The sequence below is a fragment of the Narcine bancroftii genome, chromosome 12 (assembly GCF_036971445.1).
Source record: "Narcine bancroftii isolate sNarBan1 chromosome 12, sNarBan1.hap1, whole genome shotgun sequence".
Classification (NCBI taxonomy): Eukaryota; Metazoa; Chordata; class Chondrichthyes; order Torpediniformes; family Narcinidae; genus Narcine; species Narcine bancroftii.
In genome coordinates, this window is record NC_091480.1 from 3762368 (window position 1) to 3774688 (window position 12321).

At 43.3% G+C, this 12321-nt stretch overlaps 1 protein-coding gene and 1 long non-coding RNA gene across 12 annotated transcripts in view; one reads left to right on the plus strand and one right to left on the minus strand.

Annotated features, from left to right (window-relative positions):
* The window catches only part of anks3 (ankyrin repeat and sterile alpha motif domain containing 3), a 35838-nt gene extending 25182 nt beyond the window's left edge, over nt 1-10656 (minus strand). For 5 of the 11 annotated variants that reach the window (XM_069905325.1, XM_069905328.1, XM_069905322.1 and 2 more), the window contains exons 1-4: nt 10568-10656; nt 8644-8830; nt 2596-2794; nt 1156-1277 (exon numbers count right to left, since the gene is read on the minus strand). In XM_069905325.1, coding sequence (XP_069761426.1) covers nt 1156-1277; nt 2596-2794; nt 8644-8816 — 494 coding nt within the window. In that variant the 5' untranslated portion in view covers nt 8817-8830; nt 10568-10656. The other 6 variants (XM_069905324.1, XM_069905323.1, XM_069905331.1 and 3 more) reach the window with 6 other exon arrangements.
* On the plus strand, nt 88-10445 carry LOC138746830 (uncharacterized). The gene is made up of 3 exons (XR_011347138.1): nt 88-181; nt 8246-8303; nt 9193-10445. It is a non-coding gene; the product is annotated as an uncharacterized lncRNA (long non-coding RNA).
* Nucleotides 10657-12321: the final 1665 nt, after the last annotated feature.

A 12321-nucleotide genomic window follows, 5' to 3' on the forward strand; every position in this document is an offset into this window, starting at 1 on the left:
TCACCCTTACCCATGATTTTTTGTCCTTGACCCCGCTTCATCGCCACTCCATTCACACCCTGCATTTTTATTGTCTTTTCAGATCTTTCTTCTGCCCTCCACCCCCAATAGACTGGAAGAAGTGCACATGAATCTCTACTGCACTTGGAAGGACTGTTTCCGTCCCAGGAATGTTGAAGAGGTATGTAGAGAAGGTGCATTCAGAAGGGAGTGAGATGGAAAGTAACATTTGCCCTTCCAGTTAATATAACAATAGAACACTACTACTGTCCAGAAACAGATGCTTTGGGCCATCTAGTCCATGCTAAATATTTCTGGATCCATGTAGGTTCAACACATTAGAGTAAAACCACTGTTATCTGGAATTCAAGCAACTGGCAGCCTCAAGCAACAGGCAAAAAAAAAATTGTAGAAAATAAATAGGTAAAGAACACAGAAATTTAAAATTGGCACACTTCACCATTAGTTCACTAATCACGTAACACACAATCTCAGCCATCGGAAAATTCACTTATGCAGCATGTACCAATCCCCACAGGTGCCAGGGTTTTTATTTAAATTTCGACATGCAGTAAGGTAATAGCCCCTTTTAGCCCATGAGCCCACGTCGCCCAATTAATCTATCACCCCGGTAATGTTTTGAAGGGTAGGAGGTGTAGAGCTCGTCGAAAGAATCAAAGACTTGTTGATCCAAACCAAGGCTTTTATTAGCAAAAGACAGGAACTCTTCACAGGTGGCGGACCAGTCCAGAATGATCCGACCTGGCTAGGGGCACAACCCTTTAAGGCCCAGACAGTAGGCGTGGCTAAGCTCTCAGCCAATCGCTGTAAGCACAGTCTAGATACTATAACTATAGACACTATGTACATTGGTGATAGATCTGTACTATCACAGGAGGAAACTAGAGCCCCCGGGGAAAACCCACACTGATACAGGAGAACATAAAAAGTCCTTGCAGTCAGCAGTGGGTTCGAACCCCAGTCATTGGTGCTGTAACACTGTTTTGCAAGCTGTGCTGCCCAGGGGTTTTGGTGTAATATGTTGTTTTAAATGTCAACAGAGCTGGCAGTTGCAACATTTTTACTTTGCATTCTGTAAGCACAGAGTACATGGGGCCAGCCAACCGTTCAAAGGATGTACATGTTCACTCTTACTTTAGGTTTGCATCCGCCCCATTGTCCAAAAGGAACTTGACCATCTGTTGGTGCCCAGTGCTAGTGCAATGAAATAGGGCTGTCCAGCCCCTGTCGTCCTTCATCTCCAGCTCAGCACCTTGCTGCAGCAACACAAAACAAAGTTATTGTCCATCAATCGTGTCTTCCCTACTGGTCCAACCTCCCCGTAACCTGATAATCCCTCAAAAGTCCTTACCTCTATTTCTGATTCTCCCTCCATTTGGCTTTCAGTTACAATCTGCATCTATCAGCCACTTTTCCTCATTTAATATTTAAATTGTTAATGATGTCCTGTTAATCTCCATGTTACTTCGGATGCGAGATGAATCATAGAACATTACAGCAAAGTACGAGCACCACTTTCTGTGGGGGGGAGCGAGGGAGGAAACTTAACTCTGACTTCTCCCCTAAACTTTTCTCCACTCACCTTAAACAGATGGACACGTATCTTTACCACTTGTGGACGCTGCGAGGCCTGCTGAGTTCCACCAGCATTTTTGTGTTTTATATTTACTAGTCCCAGCATTTGAAGACTTTTGTGTTTCATTTAAACAGATGTCCTCTGTTATTGGCCATGATTCCCCTGCCGAAAGGCGCTGACCAATCACCCTATATGCGTCTTTAATAATCTTATATACCTCTATTAAGCTACCTCAAATCCTCCTGTTGTTCCAAAGAGAAAGGCCCTAACTCGCTCAATCTTTCCTCATAAGACGTTCTCCAATCCAAGCAACATCCTGGCAAATCTCCTTCCTACGATGAGATCTGTGTGATCTTTTCCCAAGGTCTATCTCTGCTGAATTGGCAGGACTGTCCTGGAATCACAAACATTTTCAGAATGGAATGAAGTAACGCAAACGGAGTCCATGACAAACAAAAATGGACTCTACTCCCTGTGCATATTGTGGTTTACAACAAAGTAGCTCTAACACAGTGCAGTAGAATCACAGTCAGCTGCTTGGGCTGTAAATCACACTGTATTACACTCACAAACGTTGTTTAATGGTGACAAGATTCCTCCCATCAACATATTTACATCTTGGGACAAGGATGTTGTCGGTATGCCCAGTAATCATCGTACACTGAGTGGCTGCCCATTTCAAAGGGCAGTTAACCATGTCAGAATGTCTGCACTCACATGTAGACTAGATGAGCTAATGAGAGCTTTCATGGTGACCACTTACCAACACCAGCTCATAACCTCAGATGTATAGCCCCAGGCTGTGGTGATGGGATTAAGTGTTCAGGTCCATAAGTGCAGACATGGATCCCAGTCCAGTTCTTTGATCAGTGTGACAGTAAATTGGTGCAGACGAGTTCTTTACCATTGTCCAGATCTCAGACACGACCCTGCTAGCTCTGATCCATCACCTGAGGGATGGCAGCAGGCCAGAATCATCCAGCCTGCAAACAACCCACCTGAAGTAGGAAGTAAGCGATGCTCTCGTTGCCACAGCTCGCCGCCAGCATCAGGGCGCTCTGACCCCTCTCTGTTGTCATGTTGACATCCACTCCTGCCTCCAGCAGCAGGTGAACGATTGTGTCATGGCCAATGTATGATGCATACATCAGAGGAGTCCAACCACCCTGGTTCTTCTGATTGGCATTGACCTCTCCCCTAAACACAGCAATCAGTGGGAGTCAATCTTTGGTCTCAGCACATCACTGGCAACTCCTTTTACAGAGAGGAGTCGCCTCACACCACTCACAGACACACTCCAAAAAAAGCACGGCCAATGTCAAAGACCTAGTAATTCAACTGTGTACAATCACAGAAACAGCCCCTCAGCCCAACCTATCAGCCCGTTAGTCTCGCGTACCTGTGCTTGACTCGTATCCCTCTAAACCTTTGCTATCCATGAGCCTGGCTGGATATCTTTTGAAGATTTCTTCTGGCAGCTTAGTTCATATAACCCACCATCCCTTGATGATCAAAGCATCTGTGGGTCCCCTTGAATCTTTCCCCTATCACATTAAATCTACACCCTCTGGAGAAAAAATATGGATGTTTTACCTTGTAAGCCTCAATATGTACCATGTTAGCATGCTGCACTCCAGGGAGAAAAGTCCCAGCCTATATTCCTCCTCTCCTTACAATTTGCATTTACCAGTCCCAGTAACATTCTTATGAATCTTTTCTTCACCCATCCCAGCTTAATATCTTTCCTAAAGCTGGGTGACTGAAACTGTGCAAAATGTTCTCCGTGCAGACACACCAATGCAGTTGTTATGTGACCTCTCTGCTCCTGTGCTCAGTACCCTGCCTAATGAAGGTAAGCCTGCCAAATGCCTTCCTCACCACCCTGTCTACTGCATCACAAATACTCTCATTATGTATCTTATTTATGATTCTCATAATTGTATTTACTTGTATCAGGATCCTGAACCTCCAATGCTCCAGAGAAAGTAATCCAAATTTCTCCAATCCAGCCAACATTCTGATGAACCTCTTTTGTACCTTCTCCAAAGCCACTTCCTGTAGTGTGGCCACCAGAACTACATATAATCCTCCAAATGAGAGTATTCTACAACTGCTGAATGACTTTTCTACTCCATGTCCTGACTGATGATGTATGTGTTCACCTTCGGACTCCTGTCGTCACTTTCAGGGGGCTATGCATCCAAGACCCATCTGTCTATTAATACTCCTGAGCTCCTGCCAATCACTTTATGTTTCCCTCTTGCATTTGACCGAGTAAAATGTATTACCTCACACTTGTCTTGATTCAACTTTTCCTGCCCAACTGATTCATATCCTAATCTTCCTCACTCTCCACCAATCTTTGTGTTATCTACAAGGTCACTACTCTGAAACCTGTAATTTTATCCAAATAATTTATTCATATTACAAACAACAGAAGTTATTGGGAGCAAAAAAATCAAAGCATTTGACATGTACCTCATGGTCAGCTGATGCTGAAGTACAGATGCATGGAATCCAAGGTGAAATGATAGTTTGGATGTGGAATTGGCTAGTCCATAGAAGGCAGAAGGGAGTGGTGGAAGGGTGTTGTTTTGGCTGGAGGCTTGTGACCAGTGGTGTTCCCCAGGGATTGGTGCTGGGACCTGTGTTGATGATGTACATAACTGATGGATGAAAAATTTGGAGGGTGGGTCCTTCTATGCGAAGCAACACTTTATCTGTGAATCTGCAGGGTTCGTTTACTGCATCCAGTGCTCCCACTGTGGCCTCCTCTGCAATGGGAAGACTGAATGTAGACTGGAGGATTACTTCGTTGAGTACCTTCGCTCTTTCCTCTGCAACATCAAGGACCTCCAAGTAGCTAACCACTTCACACCATTGCCACACTGATGTGCCTGTCCATAGCCTCATGTCCTGCCAAACCAATGGCATCCGCAAATCAGGGGAACAACATCTTGTGTCTTGTTTCAACAGTCTTCAACCAGACGGCATCAATATTGACCTCCAACTTCCCAGTTAACCACCCCCCCCACCCCCACTTCCCAGTCTCTCTCTTTCCCTCATTCCCTCTCTCTTCTTCCAGCTCTCAGCCCTTCTCTTCATTCTCCTATCAGAGATCACCTTTCTCAGCCGCTGCCCTCTCCGGATCACTTCTCAGTTTCCTTCTTTCTCCCCTCTCAACTGTATTCACATAATCTGCCAGCTTGTGCTCCTTTCCCCGCCTCCCCCCCCCCCCACCTCCCCAATCATATTTGGGCATCTGCCTGTTTTTTTGGCTCATGTGACGAAGGACTTAGGCCTGAAATGTCTTGACCTGCTGAGTTTCTCCAGCATCTTGTTCACCTCAAGGTAGGTTAGCAAGTTTGGCAGAGTCAATGGACAGTGTAGATGACTATCCAAGCATACAACACAATTTAGTTACAGATTTGGGCAAAAAAATGGGAAAAGGAATTTAATTCGGGTGTCGCATTTAGAAGGTCAAAATGAAGGGGAACATTCAATGAGGGAGATGTAGGGATATGTATTATAAAAGTGGAGAGTTTTCATTTCATTTGGACGGACACGTGGGTAGAAGGCCTGCTCCTGTGCTATAATTCACTGCTCCACAGCATCCATGGAGAGAGAAACTGTTACTGTTTCAATGTAATAGCTCTTGATCAGAAATGGTAATAATCTTAGACATCTGTGCCACCGTTTGACAGGGCACGCTGATTGAAGTATGTTGACTAATAACTACAATATATTTAATGAAGAGATGGTTTATAGATCTATCTATTGAAAGACCAAGAACAGGACAAGCGGGAGTTGAAAAGTAATGCCCTGGTTGAGCAACACAAGGAATAGCAGCTGGCTGCATCTCCTGCCTCTTTCCTTTTTTTTAAAATGTTTTATTTTTCACACTATAAACCACATTGATCAAGATACATACATTTTCCCTCTTGAACATATACAGTGCTGTTTTCTCCCCCCCTCCTCCCTCCCTACCTCCCCTCCCATTCATTTAAAGTACAGAATCTAAGATACATTAAACCCATCAAACAATGTTGTCACTCAATAAAAATAAGCAAGAAATTCCACTGAATCAATTCTTTTCATTCTCTTCTCCTTCTGTCATTTTAGGTGGTAGATGTCCCCGGTAGGTTTTCTCTATTATGTTCCTTGTTTGGCTCCCATATTTGTTCAAATATTGTAATATTATTTCTTACATTATATGTTATTTTTTTCTAATGGAATACATTTATTCATTTCTATATACCATGTTGTATTCTCAAGTTATCTTCTAATTTCCAGGCTGACATAATACATTTTTTTGCTACAGCTAGGGCTATCCTAACAAATCTTTTTTGTGCACCATCCAAATCAAGTCCAAATTCTTTGTTTTTTATATTACTTAGGAGGAAGATCTCTGGGTTTTTTGGTATATTGCTTTTTGTGATTTTATTTAATATCTGGTTTAGATCTTCCCAAAATGTTTTCACTTTCTCACATGTCCAAATTGCATGAATTGTTGTTCCCATTTCCTTTTTACAGCGAAAACATCTGTCAGATACCGTTGGGTCCCATTTATTTAACTTTTGAGGTGTAATATATAGCCTGTGTATCCAGTTATATTGTATCATACGTAACCTCGTATTTATTGTATTTCTCATAGTTCCTGAGCATAACTTCTCCCATGTTTCCTTCTTTATCTTTATGTTTAGATCTTGTTCCCATTTTTGTTTAGTTTTACCATTTGTTTCCTCATTCTCCTTTTCTTGTAGTTTAATATACACATTTGTTATAAATCTTTTGATTATCATTGTGTCTGTAATCACATATTCAAAATTACTTCCCTCTGGTAACCTCAGACTGCTTCCCAATTTGTCCTTCAAGTAGGATTTCAGTTGGTAGTATGCCAACACTGTATCGTGAGTTATATTATATTTATCCTTCACTTGTTCAAAGGATAATAATTTATTTCCCAAAAAGCAATTTTCTATTCTTTTGATCCCTTTTTTTCTCCCATTCTCTAAAGGAAAGGTTATCTATTGTAAAAGGGAGTAACTTATTTTGCGTCAATATTAGTTTTGATAATTGGTAATTTGTTTTATTCCTTTCTACATGAATCTTCTTCCAAATATTGAGCAGATGATGTAATACTGGAGAATTCCTAAGTTGTACCAATTTTTTATCCCATTTATATAATATATGTTTGGGTATCTTCTCCCCCATTTTATCTAGTTCTAATCTTGTTTGATAAAAATCTGATAGGTATCTTAATTGTGCGGCTCTAAATAATTTTTAAAGTTTAGCAGTTGTAAGCCTCCTTGTTCATACCATTCTGTTAATTTATCTAGTGCTATCCTCGGTTTCCCCCCTTTCCATAAAAATTTCCTTATTATTTTCTTTAACTCCTTGAAGAATTTCTCTGTCAAGTGTATTGGCAATGCCTGAAATAGGTATTGTATCCTTGGGAAAATGTTCATTTTAATACTGTTTATCCTTCCTATTAGTGTTGGTGGTAAGCCTTTCCAATGCTCTAAGTCGTCCTGTAATTTTTTCATTAGTGGATAATAATTGAGTTTATATAGATGGCCGAGGTTTTTATTTATTTGTATACCTAGGTATCGCATTGCTTGCATTTGCCATCTGAATGGTGATTCTTTCTTAAATTTTGAGAAATCCGCATTATTCATTGGCATTGCTTCACTTTTATTTGCATTAATCTTGTATCCCAACACTTCTCCATATTCCTTCAATTTCTTATGTAATTCTTTTATTGATATTTCTGGTTCTGTTAAGTATACTATAACGTCATCTGCAAATAAACTGATTTTATATTCCTTGTCTTTTATTTTTATCCCTTTTATTTTATTTTCTGTTCTTATCAGTTCTGCTAGTGGTTCTATGGCTAACGCGAACAATAAGGGTGATAGTGAGCATCCCTGCCGTGTTGATCTGCTTAAGTTAAATTGTTTTGATATATATCCAATTACTGTCACTTTTGCCAGTGGCCCCTTATATAATGCTTTAATCCAATTAATATATTTCTCTGGTAAGCTGAATTTTTGTAGTACTTTGAATAAATAATTCCATTCTACTCTGTCAAAGGCCTTCTCTGTGTCTAAAGCAACCGCTACTGTTGGAGCTTTATTTCCTTCTACTTCATGAATTAAGTTAATAAATTTACAAATATTGTCTGTTGTTCGTCTTTTTTTAATAAATCCAGTTTGGTCTAGATTTACTATTTTTGGTACATAGTCGGCTAATCTGTTTACTAATAGTTTAGCTATTATCTTATAATCTGTGTTAAGTAAAGATATTGGTCTATATGACGCTGGTGCAAGTGGATCTTTCCCTGTCTTTGGTATTACTGTAATTATTGCTGTTTTGCATGAATCTGGTAAGCTTTGTGTTTTATCAATCTGGTTGATTACTTCCAGGAGGGGAGGAATTAATAAATCTTTAAATGTTTTATAGAATTCTATTGGGAATCCATCCTCTCCTGGTGTTTTATTATTCGGTAGTTTTTTTTATTATCTCTTGTATTTCTACTATTTCAAATGGTTCCGTTAATTTATTTTGTTCCTCTGTTTGTAATTTCGGTAGTTCAATTTTAGTTAAAAATTCATCTATTTTGTCTTCTCCTGCCCCCTCTCAATGAAGAAAAGGAAATGGTTTCAGGACCAAAGTGAAAGATGGAAGCCCACAGGATGAACAGAGGGTAAATCTGGAATCAAAAGATTTTTTTAATAGGGTGGCATGGGTTGTGTAGCGGTTAGCGCAAAGCTGTTACAGAACCAGGATTGAAATCCCGTGCTGTCTGTAAGGAGTTTGTACGGTTCTCCCTGTGTCTGCATGGGTCTTCCTCCCACCGTCAAGCGATTTGGGGGTTGTAGGTCAATTGGGTGTAATTGTGTGGCATGGGCTTTAAATTAAATTGCATTTTTTTAAAATTAAAATTAAATCCGTACATGTGAATTTAACGTAATTTGGAGAAAATTAACATCTTGACTTTGGGGCATTTTGACTGCATATCAGCCGTCAATGTCCTCCACTCTTACCCATAGATCCAGTCTTTAACCACGTCGTACTGTCCGATCGAGGCTGCTGTGTGAATGTCCAATGGGACGTCCATGTTGTCACCGCAGCCCATCAGCTGCTCAAAGTCATGCCACATCGACAAGCTGTAATTCAGGAGCTCCGATTCACTCGCGTCATCACTCAGCTCAGACATGCTGCTCCCACCTCCTGCACAAACAGATCAATTCATCAGTAGTTCTCGGCAGGTAATACTCTCCCCATATCAACAACCCAGATCTGTCCGATCAGGACTGGGCAAGTGTGATTGGCATCCATGGAACTGCTCACAAACATAGGCATCTCTCACACCATCCCCTGCTCAGCAAGCGAGGCCTACTGACCTGGACCTCAGTGACAACACAAGTAGGAGCAGGAGTCGGTCATCTGGCCCATTAACGCTGCTCCACCATTCAATGAGATCATGGCTGATTTGATGATCGGCTCATCTCCAGCAATCTGCCTTTTTCCCCATATCCCTTAATTCCCCTACGATGTAAAGAACTATCTAACCTTGTCTGCATGTTCTACAGCATCAACAGGGTTGAGAATGCCAAGGAACGAGAACTTGAATGTCACAGGGAAAGGAAAACATGAACTTCTTGGGCAACATTCACCATCTATGTGATGAACAGCCATTTAAATGTTGGAAAAGCAGCAGCAAGCCCTCGTGCACAGCAATGTGATCATTGCAATGCCATCTGTTTTTCGTGATATCAGTGGAGGGACAAATATTGGCCAGGTTCCTGGAAAGAACTCCTTGGCTCTTCTTGGAAATGGTATGTACTAGAGAACAAGAAACAGAAGCAAGTGATGTCAGACTCGTGCAAGAGAAGAACTGCCAACAGTGCTGTCCTCCCTCTGACTAAAGTAAACATGACAGTCTGCAGATACTGTTGTTGAAGTAAAACACAGCAGGTTACCCAGTGTACTTTATATAACAAAGTTAAAGATGCATAACTAATATTTCAGGTTTGAGCCCTTCATCAAAGTCTGAGCAAAATGTAGGCAGGTGCCCACACATTTTGCTCATGACTTGATAAAGGACTTGAGCCCAAAACTTTCATTATGATGCCTTCCTACATTTTGCTTATTTGGCCTGTCACTGGAGATTCTTGAAAACTTCTCCAGGTGGACCATGGAGATCATTCTGGCTGGTTGCATCACTGCCTGGTATGGAGGTGCTAAATCACAGGATGAGAGTAAACTCCACAGGCACCAGACTTCACACCATCGAGGACATCTACATAAGGCAGTATCCTTAAAAAAAAAACAGCCTCTCTCCTCAAGAACCCCCACCACCCAGGCCATGCCCTCATCACTCCGCTACCATCAGGAAAAGGGTACAGGAGCCTAAAGATGAGCATTCAGTGGCACAAGGACAGCTTCTTCCCCACTGCCTCAATTTCTGAATAATCAATGAACCAAAGACACTGCCTTTCATTGACTTTTTGAGCTCTATTTTTCTTAGGTGGTTTATTCGAATGTTTGCAGTGATGTTGCCGCAAAACCATAAAATTTTTCGTGATTTGTTCCTGATGATAAATTCTGATTCTGGTGCCTTGAAGGGTTGTGCTGACCTTTGCGAGATAAAGGACACTGTTTGACCTGCTGAGCTTCTCCGGTTTTACACCCTTTGACGAACACAGGATGGGTGTCACTGCCCTGGAACAATGGGTGATCAGAAATGGTCGGAGAGCTGTGCTGTGGGTGCTCCCGGACCGCTGACGTGTGCGCTCGTGGGGCCTCCCCGGGGACCACACTCCCGTTGCCCCCTGACTCCCGTTGCCATGGGTTACTTCGGCCTGGGTGTCCCTCGCTCCAGTGCTTGCCGACCACCCCATCCCTGATCAGCCACGGGGATCGTCGCCCCCACGTCCCCCGCCGGCCTGCCGCTCCGCTCCGTACCTCCCTCCTTCTTTAAATCACAAATAAATGTCCCCGCTGAGGAAATGGCTGCCGCGACGCTCGGCGCCGGTTCTCTTCCGGCTACACAGACACACGTGACACTGCTTAGCCAATCACGGTGGATGAGAACGAGGCGAGCCTGGCGCGAATCAGGATGGGCGTCGGGCTGCTCCAAGGGTCGTCGCAGCCGTGAGCGCGGCGCGGCCTGGAGGACCTGTTGCGGGAGAGCGGGGCGGGGGCGGGTCACTGCGTGTAAGCGGTGATCATTTAGACCAGGGTTCGGTTCCCAGACCGTCTCCACCCGAAATCTTCATGTGTTTACAGGTACACGCTGTGCACAGGTATGGTGCAGAGGTAATTCTGCCTGGTCCGCAGGACAAACGCTAGATGAAGCGAGTGGAGAAGATGCACTTCAGTGATCGGGGTCGGGGGGGGGAGGGGGGGGTCCTGTGTCCACGGGTTCCCAACCTTGCCTTCCCACCCACACACCACAGAGCACACACATTACTTAAAAGTGGGATGTGAGTGGAAAGCAAACGTCGAGAACCACTGCTGTAAAGTGTTTGCCTGCATGACATCAAGGAGCTCCACGCAGGTTAACGAGACAAGATGCCACAGGGGATGTGAACAAAAGGGCGAAGGGAGAATGTGGGCTTCGCCTGTGGTTGATATTCTTTGGTCTATTGGAGGTGATTGGAAATGTCATTGCAACCATTTCATAATAACATCAGAAATAAGGCATGACTGATCTGGCTGTGGACTCAGCTCTGTCTATCCCCCTTTATTCCAAAACCTAAAAAGGTGCTGTAGTGGAACGCAAATAAACAAATTCACTGATTCCATTTCATCTGGAAACCATGTAACTCTTATATTGGTATTGACCAGGCTGGGTGGGGACTGATATGCACTTGAAGGATGTAGCTGCTTTGGAAAGGGTGCAGGATGTTGCAGGATTGGAGCACATGGCTTATGGAGCAAGGTTTACAGATCTAGGGCTTTTCTCTTTGTGTGAGAAGGATGAAAGTTGGCTTTATAGAAGTATATAAGATGATGACTGGCTTAGATTGAGTGGACAGCCAGCACTATTTTCCTTGGGCAGCAATGGCCTTTACCGGTGTATGGAGGAAAATTTAGAGGAGACATCAGGGGTGTGGTGGAACGCTGTTCTGCAGGCATGACCTTGCTGGACTGGACAGGCTGGCCTGTCTTCCGTTCCATGTAAGACCCTTAATAAAGGCTGATAGCCCTGGTCTCCTCCCTCCATACCTGCCTGGGATGTGAGCCAGCACCATGTAGAGGTATGCTGAGGTTTCTAGTTATTAAAGCCTTTGACTACTTGCTTTGTGTCTGTGGGTGGTCATTGATTGTGCCACAAGGGGTATGTTATTTTTGGGGTATGTGGGTGGAGACTGGTGTAACAGGGACAGTCTAAAGACTCTTGGCATGTGGATGTGAGAAAAATGGTGGGTAATGGGGGTGAGGGTGATGGGGGTGAGGGTGATGGGGGTGAGGGTGATGGGGGTGAGGGTGATGGGGGTGAGGGTGATGGGGGTGAGGGTGGATTAATGAGATTGTTGTGAGTAGGCTTACATCGATCAGGACCACATTGTGGGCCGAAGGGCCTGCCCTGTAATGTTCTGTGTTAAAGTGGTCTGCATTCCAACCAGGTCTGGAAAGGCAGTGTCTCACTGAAAGTCCTTCAAGTGAGACGTTAACTCTGACTTCTTTCTGCATCAATATGTGAACAGGGTTGA